The sequence below is a fragment of the Acinonyx jubatus genome, chromosome A3, assembly GCF_027475565.1.
Source record: "Acinonyx jubatus isolate Ajub_Pintada_27869175 chromosome A3, VMU_Ajub_asm_v1.0, whole genome shotgun sequence".
NCBI lineage: Eukaryota > Metazoa > Chordata > Mammalia > Carnivora > Felidae > Acinonyx > Acinonyx jubatus.
The window spans coordinates 42031573-42051000 of NC_069388.1; the positions used below are offsets into that span (position 1 = coordinate 42031573).

At 40.1% G+C, this 19428-nt stretch overlaps 2 protein-coding genes across 8 annotated transcripts in view; one reads left to right on the forward strand and one right to left on the reverse strand.

Annotated features, from left to right (window-relative positions):
- BFSP1 (beaded filament structural protein 1) overlaps positions 1 to 4213 on the reverse strand; it is a 70117-nt gene extending 65904 nt beyond the window's left edge. For 2 of the 7 annotated variants that reach the window (XM_027069531.2, XM_027069526.2), the window contains exons 1-2: positions 3570 to 4000; positions 2681 to 2879 (exon numbers count right to left, since the gene is read on the reverse strand). The gene's annotated coding sequence lies outside the window, so the exon portion shown is untranslated. Of the gene's footprint in view, positions 1 to 2680; positions 2880 to 3569; positions 4066 to 4086 lie in introns of those variants that run through there. The other 5 variants (XM_027069529.2, XM_027069528.2, XM_053200280.1 and 2 more) reach the window with 5 other exon arrangements.
- Positions 4214 to 4295: 82 nt separating this feature from the next.
- Positions 4296 to 19428, forward strand: part of DSTN (destrin, actin depolymerizing factor) — a 34707-nt gene continuing 19574 nt past the window's right edge. The window contains exon 1 of the mRNA XM_027069533.2: positions 4296 to 4448. Within this exon, the coding sequence (XP_026925334.1) occupies positions 4446 to 4448 (3 nt within the window). The 5' untranslated portion in view covers positions 4296 to 4445. The remainder of the gene's footprint in view (positions 4449 to 19428) is intronic.

Genomic DNA, 19428 nt, shown 5'->3' on the forward strand with positions numbered 1-19428 from the left:
AAGGAAAGGGGCAGACTTCAAGTTTCCCTGGTCTGCCTGTAAAGTGTTTGGAAGTTGCTACTCTGTCCTAACAATAAATAAAAAGCTGAACAGACAACTCTTCTTGGATCCATAGGAGAGAGGAATACACAGGGCAGACTGCTGTGCCCAAAACTGTAGATAAGACAGGCAAATACAGGGAGTTATGGCTTCCTAAAGCAGAGACTCAAGTAGAAACCACCCTGGGAATCAGTGCAGGGTAAGAAAACCTGAGCCGTAACTGACAAATTGCTGGAGGCTCAATGTGGACAAGTCTGACAGAAACTCTGGGGAGACTCAGTCACAGGGGACCCCCACCCCCCAACATCTGTTTCACCTCCTGAAGCTCTACCAGGTTCCCACAGTAAATGACAAAGAAAAATCCCCTACTGAAGGCAGGAGGGGAAAAGGAACCATTTTGAAATACACCAGATGCCTCAGTCCTAACAAGGCCTGCTCTGAGGGGAAACTAGTTACCAGAACCTACCTGATCTGGGGAAAGAAGACCCTCACCTCCAGCCTACTCCAGCTATGTTGTCCCACTGAAGGGCAGAGGTTGGGGAGGGAAGGACGGCGGCGGCGGCGGCGGGGGGGGGGGGGGGGGGGGCGGGGTGCAGCCTGTTTCAGAGAAACACTTGTGAAGTTCACAGTCGAGAGGCAGATTCAGTAAAAATGAGACCAAATCACAGGACTATAGAATGGTCTTCCCCTCACCCCAACCTCACCACATCACTAAAGGCCTAATTACTGCTGTTCCTTTCACCCAATGCATCATGTTCAGTTATCAAGAAAAAATTGGAAAGCATACTAAAAGACAAAACAAGACCCACAGAAATGAAGAATGCCTTTGATGTGCTTATTAGTAGATCCGGCACAGAGGAGAAAGGAATCTCTGAACTAGAGGATATGTCAACAGAAACCTCAAAAGCAAAAAGCAAAGACAATGAAGACTGAAAAAAACCCAGACTACCCAACCAATGTAGGACAACTACAAAAGGTGTAACATACACAAAATGGTAATACTAGAAGAAAGGAACAGAAGAAATATTTGAAACTATTACTGAGAATTTAACCAAATTATTGTCGGATACCAAACCACAGACCCAGAAAACTCAAAGAACACCAAGAGGGATAAACGCAGAACAGAACAAAACACTACACCTAGGTCTATCATTTTCAAATTATAGAAAATCGAGGATTAAAAAAAAAATTCTACAAGAAGAGGGAAAAAACATCTTACCTAGAGAAGAACAAAGATAAGAATTAGTGACTTTTCTTCAGAGGAGGGAACTACAGGAGACTATAGAATGGACAGTTGGGGGTGCCCAAGGGGAGAGAGAACAGGTGAATTTGTAGGGACGCAGGGTAGAAACTAGTTTTCCTATACTGTTTATGGACAGGGTTGTGTCCACTTGAAAATAAAACTTTTTCCAGTCTATTAACATACATCTCTAAGCTCTTCATTAATGTATACTTTATTCTTCCTGCCATATTATTGCTTTTAAATGAAAATGCTTATATGTATATGCTCAGATTAAGTATGAAAAATGTTTTCTAATTTTGCAATGGAATACATCCGTATTTCAGGAGGGGCTTTATGTCAAAATGTTTTCCTCTGTGGTATGAGGAAGAATAGAAAGATCCAGAAAATCTATGCGTAAAGGCAGAGGTTAAAGTTTAAGGGACTCTTAAAAATGGGGGCTCATCTTAGGTTATAATGAACCAACATAGAAGTTTGCCTGATGAATTGTAAAACATTTTTAGATATTGGTTCACATACTGAACAAACGTGTATTCAACACCTATTAGAGATCAGGGATGATGCCAATCCATATAAGGTACATCCTAAACAGTCCCTGTCCTCAAAGAACTCAGTCTAAACTGGTGGTGGTGGCAAATTTATATAAACAATGACAGATTGACATTAACAAACATTAGGGAAAAACCATAAGACCTCACTACTCAAAGTATGGGTTGAGGACCAGAAGCATCTGAATCACCTGGGGGCATCTGAGACCTCACCCCCTAAACCCCTGAATTTGCATTTTAACAAGATCCTTAGGTGATCTGGATGCTTATTAATGATTTGAGAAGTGATGAAATGTGGGATTAAAGAAGAAACCACTAATGATCCCTGGGGAAGTGGTCAGAGGTTTTCAGGATGGAAGGGTAATAGAAACATTCCAGTTTGAGAAACTAACAGGTCAATAATTATGGCAGTTAGAGTTAAGGAAGGTTCTAGAATGAGAAGTTCAGTCTGGAAGGAAATTGGGCACTATGGAAGATATGGGAGGCAGGGCAGAAAAGGTAGGCTGAGAGGCCAGAGGCAGAAGGAAGGGCCAGAATGACCTGCTGAGGAAGTCTTGGAAAATTTTAAGCAGGAAAGCGACAAGATCAGATTCTTATGTTTGGATAGAACACTAGTGGCAGGGTGGAGGATGAAATGCAGAAGAGAAGCTAGAGGAGGCGGGCCTGTATCCTTAAATGAGCACGATTCTATTTGGGACTAGACTGGAAGTCTTTGAAGTTTTTTTTTTGTTTTTTGTTTTTTTTTTTTTAGAGTTCATTTATTTATTTTGAGAGAGAGAGAACACAAGCAGGGGAGGGGCAGAGAGAGAGAGAGAGAGAATCCCAAGCAGACTCTGCAAGAGTTCGAACTCACAAACCGTGAGATCATGATCTGCCCTGAAACCCAGAGCTTAGCTGACTCAGCCATCCAGCAGGAGTTCCTCTTTGAAGACTTTACAGGTGGAGGGGCCGCTGAGTCCCAGGCAGAGAAACAAAGGGTTCCAGCTGCAGTGTGATACAGGTGGGTTCGTTCTTCTCAAAGCGTGGTGCCCAACCAGCAGCATTAGCATCACCTGGAAATTGTGAGAAATCCAAATTATTGCGTCTTCACTCGCCTCAGAAACTCTGGGGACGGGAAACACAAATCTGACCTTAACAAGTTCTGTTTCAAGTTGAGGCCACTGCTCTGGCCTGCAGAAGTCTTATATCAGGTGGTAAAGGCTTAGAATTGTCCCAACTTTTCTGGAAAAGAAAACAACAACAACAAAAAACAGGACGAGGTAATGAGAAATAAGTTTCTACGTTGAGTGGGCAGAACAAAAGTCACACAACAGTCTAGATTTCATAGTGACCAGAAAAAACAAAAAACAACAACAAAAAAGTCTTGTCCCAAAGCCTCACATTTAGAGAATTAAAATAATTTTGGTAGAGGCCGTGATGTTCTCCGTAGGCTAAATTAAGTAAAACTTAAAGTAATCATCCCAGTTGTAAATTCTTTCTGCTCCCTTTACTCTCCACAAAAACACCCTCAGGAAAAACACTGGGATTCCTTCAGGCTCTCTCAAAACTGTGTTTGTGATGTAACCACCCGTTAAAAAAAAAACCCAACCCCAAATTAAAAGCCCCCAAAACAGAGCGGCTGGGCTGGCGCCATAGTCCCAGTAAACTCTGCCGTTTCCCAGCCACACCCCTGCGGACCGCCGGGCCTCCTTCCCGGGGCAGTTCCCAAAGATAAACAAATCACTCCTTGTTTTTTTCCAGACCTGATATTAGCGGTGACTCACAGAGCACTCTGAATGGCCACAGTCGCCTCGGGAAGAGGGAAGAATGTGCAGATTTTTCCCTCACGCGAGGGCCCGACGGTGCCGGGCTGGGCCAATCAGGGGAGGACGGCGGGAATCGCACCAAAGTAGGTAAAAAAATGCGGGACGCGTTTTCGGCGCTGCAGCCCGCTCCTCGGCTCCCCCGGGTCCTCCCTCTGGACTGCTGCTCGGGGAAAGCCGCCCACCGTCGTTCTCCTCAGTCCCCAGTCAACCTCACTCTACCTCGCCCTCCCTCCTGCCTCGTCTCTCCTCCCTCCTCCTCCTTCCGCGTCCTCCCAGGCCCCGCCTCCAGCGGCGGCGCACACCTGGCCAGGTGGATACTTCCATGTTAGGGCAACAGCAGCGCAGTGGGCGGGGCGCCACGTGACCCTTCCGCCTCCCCACCCCCTCGCCGGCAGAGCTGGGATAGGGCCCCCTGCCCCGTTTGATCCTTTGCCCTCCCCTCGCCCGCAGGTACCAGCCCGAGCCGGGCCTCCTCGTCGCTAGTAGATGAGGAAGGCCCCACCCCACGCAGCCGAGCTGGTGAGAGTAGGACCGCGTCCCCCAGCCTCCGGAAGGTGAGGCGGAATCCTCAGCCCGCCCTCTGGGCGGGGCGCTGCCTGGCTAGCCGGTTGCGCAGCAACGACGGGCCGCGCTTGGCGTGCGCAGCCGCGTTTGGGCCCGAGGCGCGCGCTCGCGCACCCACCCCCTGGTAGGCTCGCGCCTAGCGTAGGCTGCTTGCTGGGTTGCTCCTTCCTTCTGCGGCGAGGAGGACAGTACGCAGACTCGGCGCCGACCGGCTACCCTTCTAGCGTCTCTGCGACCGCCGCGGCGAAGATGGTGAGTGGGAGGGAGCCCGAGGCGTGGGCTGACGGGGCCGGGGCGCTGGGGCACCGCGGGGGTCGGGGCGGAGGGGCGACAGGCGCGCCCACGCCCGGGGAGGGACGCGGGGCCTTGCTGCAGTCCCCAGGCGGGGGAGGGTCTCCGGGCTTCGCCGCCCGCGGACCCGCCGGGACTCGCGCGCCTCGGGGCGCCTCGGGGCGGCTCCTGGCTGCCGACGGCAGCTTCGTCCCCGCGGTTCCTCCGGCCCCGGCCTGGGGACGACCTGCCAGGGTCGAGCAGCGCCACCCCCTCGCTGAAATCGACCGGGAGTCCGCCTTCCCGGGGTGGGGGGCGTCGGAATCCGGCCTGGGCCTTGTTGGTGCAGGTTTCCCCAAAGCCGGGCACCGAGGTGGTCAGTGACTCGTGCGAGTTTCGGCCCCTGAGGTCTGTCCATCTCATTAAAGAAAATAAGGCCTTTATTGAACAACCCTAGAGGGCGGAATGATTATCACGAGTATGACTCTGGTATGATTAAGAACAGGGTGGCCTCGCAGCCGCTTTGTTTGTCGTATCTGGCAATCAGCTTCCAGCAGCACTCTTGTAGTGCTTGTCAAGCTTGGCAATGGCTCTTTTAACCCTTCCCTACCTAGTCTCTCCATGCATGGTTAGAAATTTTCTTTTACCTGTGAACAGTTTGTCTCTGCCAGAACCTAGCGTGTGAGGAGTGATAGTGCTGGGATGCTAATAAAAGCGAATGAAAAAGGTTTTTAAAAGCCCATCAGATTATCCTGTCACTAAAAAGTGAACATGCCCCTTATATTCTAGGTGATGGACAGACACTTGGCTTAATTTACGTATTTCCCTCTATAAACTGTCTCTAGTTTGCAGTACAACAGTATTCTTAATTGGACGATCGAGTAGAACATTTTGTCATTTTCTTTAGTCTGCACTGGCTGTTACCATTTTTGGTCAATGATTTGCAGGCAAAGGCTTACCAGACTTTGCTAGAAATATTACACTGTTATTGCATCTGTCTGCCTGGGAGCAGTTGGTACCAGTTTACTGCATACAGAATGTTTTTTGCTGAATAACAATTTTGCTGAATAACTTAATTTTTACTTAAGGTAGTGCAAGGAAGAAAAAGATTAACTAGTAGTTTCTTGATGAGTAAGGAGATGTAGGAATTTGATATTGTTCAGTTTTCAGTTCTTCTTTGGTTTAAATCTGTAAGCTTAGAGAGGAGAAGCACCTTAAGACTTTTTTAAACCTCTATAAGATTATAAATGTATATACTACTTTATACTAAAAGACTTTAAGGGTTTTGAATTATAAAATTAAGACCATCCACTCTGATAAAAGTGCTTTGAAGTGGGTTGGAGCCTGCTTTAAGTTATGATTTGACATTCTTTTTTGAGTTTCATTAATACAAATTTTATTTTCTATTTGAAAACAGGACCAAGTGTTTTAGCTTTAAGTTTTAGTTCAAGCCATCCATATTTCTATGCATTAAAACATTTTGTTTACTGGTTCTTGGGGAGGAGGAGGAATAAAAATTAATCAAGATGAGTGGATTCCAGATACATTTCGAACTTGTTGGCCTTAGGGAGATCAAGACGACCTTACAAGCTCTTGTTGTTTGGATGCTTGCAAATAGGGTTCAGAAAATATAGACTGACCTTTTGTAAAGATTACTCTTGTATTTAGCCTTATAAGCACAGAGCATATTGTGAAGATTGGAAGTTCTTGTATTATTCCAGATTTTAGCACTTTGCCTCTATATTTGAAACTGAGGTTCCAAGTTTCTAAGGTTTTTTGGTTTGTTAAGGTTAAATTTTAGCTGTTGATGGGTTTGTTCTGCATTAACAAAATCACTTCCTGGTACTCACAAGCCTTCTGGAAGCACTTGGGAATAAAAGCAATTTGAAACCAACTCAAAAGATCACCTTGGGCACTTTAAGATGAGATTTCATGTTTTCAGAATCTCACTTTACAGTGCCAAAAAAAAAAAAAAAAAAGCCTATCCTCCACAGGAACCACACAAAACTTTGATGTGTGTACTTGGTGTGCCACCTTCCTCTTGGAAAGCTTATTTACTAGTCTGCCGTCAAGTTCCTAGGGTTATCTGCTTAGTAGTTCTATCTGTTGGGTGTGGATCGAGATCTTACATGTTGACTTGCCTAGTGCCTCTTGTAACCAATGGTGTATGACATTTATAGCATAGCTGTATAGCTTTCTGGGAAGTAGGAGTGTAATCTTGCCCCTGAAACAATAAAAGTCTACATGATAATCTAACCTTGCCCTAGTCAGAGCTCTGCTATAACAAGCTGAGCTAATTGGCTCAGAATACGTTACAAATGTATCCTGCCACTTGATGATTAGGAAAAACACTTTTACTTACAGCAGTGTAATGAAATAGGTTGGGCATGTGTTGGTGTGCCTATTTGACATGAAAAAACAGACTGTAAAGGGTTTACTTGTGACCTTCTTTGACTCCACATCAAGGTTTAACATAATTTACAAATTAATTTTGAAACATTTTAAGCAGAAAGTACACATAATAACCGGTCTCTTTGTACAAAAAAGAAAAGATTAACTTTTTGCCACATTGCAGGTTTCTATGTTACCATTACAGTTAAATATCTTCTTCCTCAACCCATTCTCTTCCTTCCCCAGAGATAACCACTCCTGTGTCAAAGACATAATGTGCTGGCCAATTAAGGAGATGATTTTTTCAGGCTATTGCAATTAGGAGACCATTAATTAATGAGGAATGCCTCAAAAAAAAAAAAAAAAAAAAGGACAAGGACCTGGGACAGGTAAAACAGAGTCTTGAGGAACCATGAGGACAGGTCTTAATCTCAGCAAGCAATGGCAGGATCTTTATGTTACCAGCTTCCCCAAACACAAAATGATGGTGGATTTCTTACCCTGCTCTGCTTTCCAGGAGCACAGGGCTCAGGTAAAGTTTAACATAGTCAGCTGAAATTAATATATTTCTTTCTCCTTGGTATTTCCATACTTTTAGCTATACATATGTGCATCTGTAGTAATATATATCATTTTGATGTATTTTTAAATTTCATGTAAGTGCTATGGTTTAGGTATCCTTTCGCAACTTAAAAAGAAATAAAACTTGGTGAGTTTTCGGGGAGGGGTTTGATTTTTGGTTTTAGCTGTAGCTGTGGTTCTTTATATTAACTGTTGAATAGTTTCCGTTTTTATGACTGTATATGTTTATTCATTTCCCTATTGATGAACATTTCCTCAAGTTTCCATTCTTTTATCTCTCTTTGTCTACTTAAACAGTTTTGCAGTAGATGGTTTCCATGTTTTATGTTACTTCTGTAGCCCCAGTGAGTGTGTTCTCAGTATAGATCTAGAAGTGGAAGTCCTGGATTAGAGGGTATGTGTATGCCTTTTTTGTTCTACTACAGGTGGTTCTAGTTTGCATCCCATTAGCTACATTTGTCTGTTTTCTCCATTTCTTTTCACCACTTGGTGTTATGAGACTTAAAACCTTTGCCAGTCTGATGGGTGTGAAATGACTTCTTATTCTTTTAGCCTGCATTTCTCTGATTAGTAGTAAAATATCTTTATGTTTGTCGCAGCCAGTGTTTTTACATGCATGCCCTTCTGGTGAACCTGACGTTATGTAAATACTCATCACATCTTCGTCTAGGCTTATTTGTGGAGCCTAGCATTAAATCTAGCATTAAAAGAAAATACACAAGGGTCCCCTAGGTGGCTCAGTCAGTTAGGCATCTGACTCTTGATTTCGGCTCAGGTCATGATCTCATCGTTTGTGGGTTTGAGCCCTGTGTTGGGCTCTGCTCTGACAGCACAGAGCCTGCTTGGGATTCTCTCTGTCCATTGCTCTCTGCCCCTCTCCCGCTTGCATACTCTCTCAAAAATAAACGTTTAAGGAAAAAAAATCTACAAGAACATTATTGTCAATGTCAGAACTGCATATTGAAGACTAATATCCTTCTATGGCACCTACGTTTCTTTGCATGCCTCTGTAGCTGCTAAGTAACAGAATAAAGACCCTTAATTCTAGTCACCTGCCATTGTCAGGCCCTGGTAGTGGTAGAATGCAAAGTGATTCAGGGTAGAGTTCCATCTTTGCCAGCGGCCCTGGTGATTAACATCCTCTGCTTTATACTTATCTCTTTCTTTTTCTTGGGTAATTCATCCAGCCAAAATGTTAAAACCAAACAAGCACTAGGGATATATGGGAAAACTCTGTGCTTGCCACTCAATGTTGCTGTGCACTCAAAATGTCCCTAAAAATAGTCTATTAAAGAAGCAAAACAAAACAAATAATTGACTGTATTTCACCAATAGAATTGGTTTAAATCAAGAGGTGTTTAACTTCCTATCCAGGAAGACTCCAAACATTATCATTTTTATGTTAATGTAACTTTAGTTTCTTTTAGTAATAACTAAGATCTTTGAGATGAACACAGGTGAAATTAGAAAAAGCTCTCGAAATTGAAAAAACTGGATTTAACACGTATGTGTCGCTTTTTTCTACACAGCAAGGCTCTGGCCTCTGAGTAGTTAGGCCTAGTCTGTTTTTTGTTGTACTGCTTGGGATTTGCATATCTAAACCAGAGAGACTAATAAATAGAAGATTGTCATTTAAGTATTTTGAGCTTCCTACTCTTATAGCATAATATTCTCTCTACATTGTCCGTGAAAGATGTACTCAAAGATTTACATCTAACGCTTCAGAAATATTTTAATCACAGTTTTTCTTCCCTGCCTCCTTGATGTTGGAGGTGAGTTTTCACTTAGAATTGTGCTGGTGTTAATTTTTCATGAAAGTTTACATTGGGAGAAGTATAGCAAAATAAACATCAGATTGGTTCATCTCACTAATACTTTGATAGACTTGTTACTTATTTCATCTTGGAGTCTTCTGTACAAGGATCCCCCATAGAGTTGGGTAGTTTTTAGTCTAGAGCGATTTGTAACTCTAAAAGTCTTCTAGTAGCTGATACTGTAATGCTTACGTATTGTTAACCCTATTCTGTGATTTGCTTTGGAATGTTAAAATTGAATCAGTTTTTGTGTAGATCTTTAAAAGGTGATTGATTTAAGTAAAAATGTGATTCAGAGCACCTGGGTGGCTCGGTCACTTAAGCATCCGACTTCGGCTCAGGTCATGATCTCACAGTTCATGGGTTCGAGTCCCGTGTTGGCTCTGTGCTCACTGCTCAGATCTTGGAGCCTGCTTCAGCTTCTGTGTCTCCCTCTCTCTCTCTCTGTCCCTCCCCCACTTATGCTCTGTCTCTCTCTCAAAAATGAAGAAATATTAAAAAAAATTTTTTAAACACGTTTAAAGTTCAGGTTAAAAATTTTTTTTTAATGTTTATTTTTGAGAGAGAGTAGGTGAGCACAAGCAGGGGAGGGGCAGAGAGAGAGGGAGGGAGACAGAATGTGAAGCAGGCTCCAGGCTCTGAGCTGTCAGCACAGAGCCTGATGGGGGGCTTGAACTCACCATGAGATCATGACCTGAACCAGTCAGTCGCTCAACTGACTGAGCCACCCAGGCGCCCCTAAAATTCAGGTTTTAATATGTAGTTGGAATATGAAAAAGCAGAGGAAAAGCTGAGATGAGGGAGGTGTGTCAAAGAACTCTTGTTCTGTTGCAACAGGGCATAGGATGAGCACTTCAAAGACAAACTTCAGTGCATACTATAGCAGGATCCCCATATTTGAAATTAATTTGTGTGTGTTTTTGGATTACATCAAAGGAAGACTATTTATTTACTCTTTTCAACATTTTTGTTGAAAAATGCATATTGGCATGCTTTCAGAAAACTGCCAACCTGTAAATTTAATTAGCGTTTATTTTTAAATGGTTTCATGTGCATTTTTGACGGTGGTGGAATTTTCATATAGTGCTAGAGCTAAAACTAAAGTGCAGGCAAATACAGGTAAGATTCCTTCAGTTTGTTAGGAAGCAATCTGTTAAGTCAGTTTTTGAAGCTCTGGAACTCTGAGGAATCCTCAAATCGTTGAAAACTTGTTTTAAGAATGTTGTAAGTAATCTTTAGACCAGGGTTTTTGAATAGAAATAAAATGCAAGTTAATGTATACTTTTAAATATTCTACTAGCCCTATTAAAAACATACAAAAAGAATGAAATTTATTTAACCCAATATGTCATATCAACATTTAATATAAGAAATGAGACATTTCACATTATTTTTTCATACAAATTATTTGAAATCCAGTATATATTTTACACGTATAGCACATTTTAATTCAAATACTCAGTTTTCACTGGAAGCATTTGATCTGTATTTAGATATAAATTTTACAGTTGAAAAAGTAGGTTCACATACCTAAGTTGTTCAATGCATGCTTATAAGTTTTCTAGTATAATGGTATTGGTAATCAGTTTAAAATTTTAGTTAATTAAAATAAAATATCATTTAAACATGCAGCTCCTCAGTCATACCAGTCACGTTTAACAGACTCACTAAACCACATGTGGGTAGTGGCTAACTTAATGGACAAACCTCAGACTTTGTGGATTAGCCTATTTAATTTGTAAAGGGAAGTTAATGGGTATCAATACTATGTTACTTTGCATTTCTGTACATGTCTAAGAAGCAGGGCTAAGATAGCATGTGAATTTCTTTTATGGCACTTAAGATGTTTTGTAGAACTAGACTGTTGATCTCTTTAAGAAAAGGTTTTTTCAGTATCAAGATGCCTTTCTCATAGTAGGCCCACAACAGATGGTCCTGAATGAACATGAGTTAGTGAGAGGGCATTTGTAATTATGACAGGGACAGGTTCCCATGGATATGGATTCTTTTTTATACTTTCTATTCCCACATACTTTTTTTTTAATTCAATGGAAATTAAAGTTTTCTTTATTTAAAAATTTTTTTAAGTTTATTTTTGAGAGAGAGAGACACAGACACAACATGAGCGGGGTAGGGACAGAGAGAAAAGGAGACACAGAATCTGAAGCAGGCTCCAGGCTCTGAGCTGTCAGCACAGACCCCGACATGGGGCTCGAACTGCCAAACCGTGAAATCATGACCTGAGCCGAAGTCAGAGGCTTAACTGAGCCACCCAGGTACCCCTGGAAATTAAGTTTTAAGTACTAAACTAATTGAATAGTACCTCCCCTTTGTATACTGCATTACAATTTGAGTCTTACAGTGAAAATCCTTTGAGATAAGGCAAGTATTATTAGAGTAGTGCCTTTAAAATAATTCTTGCATACAGAAATTCCTCAGTAAATGCCAGCTCCCTTTCTTCCCTTGAAAATGAAACAGTAATGGTATTTGATGCTCATTGAGGCATCCTGAACCATAGAAAAGCACTTGAAAGCCTAACAAATGAAAGAACAAGAAATAATGTGTTAGAAAATTTATAAGTATTTAATATGTGACAGGCATTGGGTTATACTTTCTCTCAGTTTTTATGTAACCCAGTGAGGTAGGTATTGTTATCATTTCTGTTAAACTGTACTGAGAAGCAGTTAAGAGCATGGGCTTGGAGTGGGGCTACCTAGGGTTTTTGAATCTTGGCTGCCACCTACTATCTGTGACCTTAGGTAAGTTACTGATTATGCTATGCCTCAATTTCATTATTTCTCCAAATGGGAGTACCTACCATCACAGCATTTGGGTGATGCATATAAGTAATTTAAAAGCAGTTCCTGATATATAGTAAAGTGCTTATCAGTGTTGGATGAAATGACATTAAACAATGTTAGATCCTCATTATTACTTAAAAATATATTTTTTAATGTTTTATTTATTTTTGAGAGAGAGAGAGAGAGAGCGAGCATGAGCAGGGAGGGGCAGAGAGAGGGAGACAGAATCCACGAAGCAGGCTCCAGGCTCTGAGCTGTCAGCATAGAGTCTGACACAGGGCTCGAACCTGTGAACCATGAGATCATGACATGAACCGAAGTCGGACGCTCAACTGACTGAGCCACCCAGACACCCCTAGATCCTAATTAGATTAACAGTCTTTTTTTCTTTATATTCTGATTATACCATCACATGCTTCAGCAATTGTAGATACAATGAAAAGGGTGGAAGGGAATGCATTAGAACATGTTTCCAATTGTTTTATAAGTTTTAAAACTAATTTTGTTTAGATTATATATGATCAACTTTTTTTTATGGTCTACTTTTAAATTTTATTTTTCAGGTAACTTGACTTTAGAAATTGAAGTATATTTAAACATACAATTTATGTTAGTTTCACATGTATAATAACATAATGATGTGACAGTTATCTGCATTAGGAAGTATTCACTGTAAGTGATTATTGTCTGTCCTACAAAGCTATTGACTGTATTCCCTATGCTGTACTTTACATCTCTATGACTAATTTTTTTTTTTAATTTTATAACTGGAAGTTTGTGCCTCTTAATCACCTTCCCTTATTTCACCCATCTCCATCCTCCTCCCCTCTGGCAGCCACCAGTTTGTTTTCTGTATATGAGTCTGTGTCTGTTTTTGTTTGCTTTGTTTTTTAGATTCCACCTATGAGTGAAGTCATATGGTATTTGTCTTTCCCTGACTTGTTTCACTTAGCATAATACCCTGTAGGACCATCTGTGTTGTTGTCAATGGCAGGATTTCATTTTTTTGTACAGTGGAGTAATATTCTGTGTGTGTATATATACATCATTTTATCCATTTATCAATGGATACTTAAGTTGTTGCCATATGTTGGCTGTTGTAAATAATGTTGAAGTACATGTAGAGGTGCATGTATCTTTTAATGAAGTTAGTGTTTTTGTTTTGTTTTGGTCAATACCCAGAAATGGAATTACTGGGCTGTATGTTTAACTTTTTGAGGAACCTCCATAGTGTTTTCCATAGTGGCTGCACCAATTGCCTGAGAGTTCTCTTTTCTCCACATCCTTGCCAACACTTGTTATTCCTGGTCTTTTTGATACTAGTCATTCTTACTGATGTGAGGCAGTGTCTCAGGTGATTTAATTCTTAATGTAAAAATATCTTGTCTTCCACTCTTAGTATTTTCCCCAAAGAAATTAATGTATAATCAAACAGTTCTTCACCCTCAAGATTTAGAATAGCAACCATTTATTCAATAAATAATTGAGAACTTGTTATGGACTAAAAACTGATCCAGGTACTAGGGATATAGTACTAAAAAAGTCCTCTATTTGTAGAAGTTACCTTCTAATGGGGCAGAGGACGGGGAGAGAAAAACAAAATGGCAAGATCATGTCAGAGAATTGTTAAGTGGTACGAAGGAAATAGTGTCATCAATAGGCAGTGCTAGAAGAGTTGGCTGCTTTTAGCCAGATTGTTAGGGAAGGCCTCTTAGGAGGTGACATTTCAGCTAAGACTTGCATGGCAAAAAATAACCATGTGAAGAGCAGTTCAGGCCGAAGGAACTCTATAAGTAGAAAGGCCTTGAGAAGAGAACGAACTTGACATGCCAAGGACAAAAAAAGGTTTGTGTAGCTGGAATTCAGTAAAAGGGGGACAGAAAAGTAGGAAATGGATTGTTGGCGAGAGCTGGAACAGGAAGAGCTTACAGACCAACGTCAGGAATTTGAATTTAATTTTCATTGCGCGAGGAAGCTAGTGCGTGTGTGGTGGTGGGAGGTGTTAAGGTGTTAAGTAGTGGCATAAGATAGAGTTTACTCCTGTGGAGATGTGCAAGTGGGACAAAGACTAATTAACAGACTGTTGCTGTTCATCCAGTTGATGGTGGTGGCTTGGATTGGAATTGTTAGGAGTGGGCAAATGAGCAGTGCTTAGATTAGATACATATTTTGGAGGTAGAGCTGACAGGACCGACTGATAATTTGGGTGTGTGGCTTAAGAGAAAGACATCAAGGATAACTTACTCTTAAGACCAGAGCTGTTAGGTAGTCGGTGGTGTCATTGTGCTGGGGACTAGAAAAGAAGCTAAAATAAGATCGTTTGGCAAAGAGTGAGGTTCTTAGAACTTTGAGGAATAACAAATTGATCCAGAGGTATTTTCCATTTTTAGAGTACCTAATTTCATATGTGGTTATTATCATAATGTATGTACATTGTAAAACATTAAAAATTTACTTGTAATGGCAATTCCAACCAAAGTATTAACATTTGGTGCATTTTCTTCCGGATCATTTTTAAACGTATCCTCATTATTTCAGTAAATAATTGTTTGGTACCTTTTAGGAACCAGGTACTGTAGTGGGCTTTGGAGATTCAACAGTATACAAGACTAAGTCCCTGTCCCTATGAAGTATACATTCTAATGGGGGAGATAGGTAAGGAATAAGTAAACACATGAATAAGATAATTGTAGATTGTAAGAAGTACTATAATGGAAGTAAGGGAGAAAGTGAATATCCAGAGATCGTCCATATAGATTTTTCTCACACAGTGGAGTTCATCTGTAACAGTTTTATATCCTTTATTTCTCATATCCCAGTGTGACAAGGGTGCCGAGTAATTCAGTGTGGGGGGGAAATATTGTCTTCAACAAGTGGTGCTGGCACAACTGGATATCCACATGTAAAAGAATGAATTTGGATCCCTGCTTCACACTATATACAGAATTTAACTCAAAGTGGCTTCTAGACGTAAATGTAAGAGCTAAAGCTGTGTAACTCCCAAAAGAAAATGTAGGCATAGATCTTTATGAGTTTGGGTTAGACAGGGTTTTTTTGTTTGTTTTTTTTGGAAGAGGGGTTTGGGCAATGTTCTTGGCATTTATAAGCAAGAGCACAAGTGACCAGAGAAAAATAGAACAATTGGACTTTATTAGAATGCAATGCTTTTTTTTTTTTGAGAGACAGTGCGAGAGGGGCAGAGAGAGAGGGGTGAGAAGGAGAATCCTAAGCAGGCTCTGCACTGTCAGTGCAGATCCCAGTGTCGGGCTTGAATTCCTGAACTGTGAGATCATGACCTGAGCGGAAACCAAGAGTTGGACGCCTAACCGACTGAGCCACTAGAATTAAAGACTCTTGCATCAGAGGACACCATCAAGAAAGCAAAAAGGCAACCCAGGGAATGGGAGAAAATATTTGCAAATCATGTCTGACAAGGAGCTTGTATCTAGAATATATCAAAGAGTACAGAGCGCCTGGGTGGCTCCTGATTTTGGCTCAGGTCATGATCTCCCAGGTTCGTGAGTTTCAGCCCCGCATTAGGCTCCTTGTACTGACAGTGTGGAGTCTATTTGGGATTCTCTCTCTCTCTCTCTCTCTCTCTCTCTCTGTCTCTCTCTGTCTCTCTCTGTCTCTCTCTGTCTCTATCTTTCTGCCCCTACTGTGCACACTCTCTCAAAATAAATAAATAGATAAATTAAAAAAAATAGAATATATCAAGGAGTATCTCAACTCAGTAGTAAAAAGGCAGTCCAGTCATATAGACAAAGGCTTTGAATAGACATTTCCTTAAGGAAGATATACAGATAGTCAATAAGCACACGAAAAAATGCTCAAAATCATTAGCCATTAGGGAAATGCAAATCAAAACCACAACGAGGCACTACTACGTACCCACTAAGATGGCTATAATAGAAAAGACAAGAGTAATAAATGTTGGCAAGGCTGTGGAAAAGTAGGAACCCTCATACGTTGCTGGTGGGAATGAATGTAAAGTAGTGCAGCCACTTTGGAAAATGTTTTGCCAGTTCTTTAAAAGGTTAAGCTTGGAAGCTGCCATTGACCCCAGCACTTTCACCCCTAGTTATATACCACGTGAACTGAAAAGACATGTCTACATAAAAATTTGTACATGAATGTACATAGTAGTAGTATTCATAGTAGCCTCAAAGTGGAAACAACCCGAAGTTCCATCAGCTGATGATTGGAAAGATAAAATGTAGTATATCCATACAATCAAATATTATTTGGCAAGATAAAGACATGAAGTACCAATTCATGCTGCAACACGGATGAACCTTGAAAACATGCTGAGTAAAAGAAACCAGTCAAAAAAGACTACATTATAGAGTTCCATTTATATACAATATCCAGGATAGATAGATCTTAAGAGACAGGAAGCAAATTAGTGGTAGGACAGGTCTGAGGTGTGTGAGACTGGGAAAGAGGAGTGATTGCTCACTACAGAGCAATTTTTTGTGTGTTCAAAATGTTCTAAAATTAGATTGTGATGGATGTACAACTTTGAATATACTAAAACCCACTGAACTTATGCTTTTAAATGGGTGAAATTTTATGGCATATTAAATATATCTTTAAAAACTTTGAATTTTAAAAAAATGACTATTTTACTTTATTTTTTTGAGAGGGAATCTTTTTTTCTTTTTAATGTTTGCTTTTTGAAAGAGAGCGAATGGGGGAGAGAGAGAGAGGAACAGAAGATCTGAAGGGGGCTCTGTGCTGATAGCAGAGAACCCAATGCTTGAGATCATGACCTGAGCTGAAGTTGGACGCTTAACCGACTGAGCCACCCAGGAGCCCCTGCATTATTCTTTAAAATAGAGTTCTAGTTATGCAATCACTGAATCAAAAAGTTTGTGTATGTGTATATATATGTCCAATTTAAAAAATAAGCTCTTAGGAAACTTGGAAGATACAGAAAGCTAGAAGATAAAAATCACTTACATTCCCACTCTTGGAGATAAAATTCCCTTCCTTTTCTCTATACTGTCTTACACAGTTGAGAAACACTATACATAAAACTATATTCATTTTCTTTTTTCACTTAAAGCAAATAATGTTTCCCCCATGTTTTTAAATAAACGTGATTTTGATGGTTGCATTAGAAACTGTCCTGTGGATATATTATACTTTGCAATTCTCCTGTTTCTGTTTGAACTATCTGGTTTTTAGTATGCAGATTATTCCCCCAGAATAAACTTCTTGAAGTGAAATTACCAGGTTAAAGTGTCAAAGGGTTTGGATTATTTTAAGGCTCTTAAATTAAATGGCCTAATTGCTTTCTGAAAGCTAAGAGTGAGTGAAACAGTTACTTAATGGTGGAAGATGACTCTGGAAAAGTAGGTTGGTTCTGATAATAAAGGGCCTTCTATGCTCTGTTAATGAATATGGACTTTAACTTGTAGGTGCTTTGGAATTGGTGAATATTTTTAATCTTGAGAGTGATATGAGATGTTAAGAGTAGAGAAGAAGGAATAGATTTGAAATACACATTTAAGGAGGGGCTGGTAGGGCTTAGAAATGGAGTGCTACCATGGGAAAAAAGGTTAACCAACAACATCAAATCTGTTTCCTCTCTCAGGTTCATTGACATACTAGCTAATTATCCAGAGAGAAGCCAAATTGTTAAACCAAAGAGAAATCTTTTGCCTTTAGCTTATTATGTGTTCAACATGGTCTTTCTCAAATGGGAGTGGAATATTTTTTATATTGTTACTTGAAGTAAAGACTAGAAGTAATGTATAATTTCTTCCATTCAGGATAATTTATGTTAAGGAAAAGTCACCATGTTTAGTGTAAGTTTTTCAGTTTTTGCAAATGTATACACTTGTGTAACTACCATGACAGCATAGTTCCTTCACTCCAAAAAATTTTCTTCTGTTAATCTTTCTTCCCACCAACCACCACTGATTTGTTTTTTGTCCCTATAATTTCACCTTTGCAAGAATGTCCTATGAATGGAATTACCCAAGCAGATACTTTGAGTTAGGCCTCATTTCACTTAGCATAAAGCATTTGTGCATCAGCAGTTTCTCCTTTTTACTGTGGGTAGTATTCTGTTCCCCAGTTGAGGAATAGAGTCCTTTTTTAATTGTTTCCTGTCTTAGTGAAGAGTAAGGCAGATGAGATCTTTTTCTTTTCCTAATATTGATAAATGGCTTGAAACAGTCATTCTCTCCACCTTGGTAAAGCTACTACTGATAGATACACACCTTATTTTTAAATAGTGCCCTTAGTTTTTCAATTGTGGAATCAAACACCTATTTAACAAGGGTGTAGATTGCACAACTTTTGAAATGTGTCAGTGTGCTTTATGGGATATTGATTTCTTAAAGGTTATGTTCTTTGCGTATTGGTCGTTTTACACATTAATGTCTCTTCAGCGTTTATTCAGAAATTAAACAGTACTTATATATCAGTTTTAAAAAATGATAATTTGTGACTTTTAAAACAATACTAAGGAGAGAACTTGTATTGGTTAAGTAAACATTTATTAGGCAGCTTCACAATTCTGGGTAGATGGGAGATTGTGTGTATATGTTGGACAGGGAATTGATAAAGATACTAAGAGTTAAGGTGATATTTCATTGTGGTCTTAATTTGCATTTCTGTGATAATTACTAATGTTGAGCACTTGCTCATCTGGTGGTCATCCAGGTCTTTGGAAAAATGTCTATTCAGATCCTCTGCCCATTTTTAAATTGTATTGTTGGCCTTTTTTGCCATTGAGTTGTATAAGTTATTTATATGTTTTGACTATTAACCCCTTATCAGATATATGGTTTGCCAAAATTTTCTCCCATTTGGTAGGTTGCCTTTTAATTTTGTTGATGGTTTCCTTTGCTGTGCAGAAGCATTTTAGTTTGATGTAGTCCCACTTGTTTATTTTTGCTTTTGTTGCCTTGCCTTTTGGTGTTAAACGAAAAAATCACAGAGACCTATGTGAAGGAGCCTATCTCCTGTTTTTTAATTCTAGTGTTACTGCTTCAGGTCTTAACATTCAGGTCTTTAATCCATTTTGAGTTAATTTCTGTGTATGGTATAAGACAGTGGTCCAGTTTCATTCTTTTGTATGTGGCTGTCCAGTTTAACAACACCATTTATTGAAGACACTGTCCTTTTTCCAGTGTATGTTCTTGGCTTCATTGTTGTAAATGAATTGACCATATATGTGTTGAATGGCTATTATCAAAGAGACAAGAAATAACAAGTTGATGAGGATGTGGAGGAAAGGGAACCCTGGTGCACTGTTAGTGGGAATGTAAATTGATACAGCTATTATGGGAAACAATATGGAGATTCCTCAAAAAATTAAAAATAGAACTACCAGCAACTCCACTTCTGGGTATTTGTCCA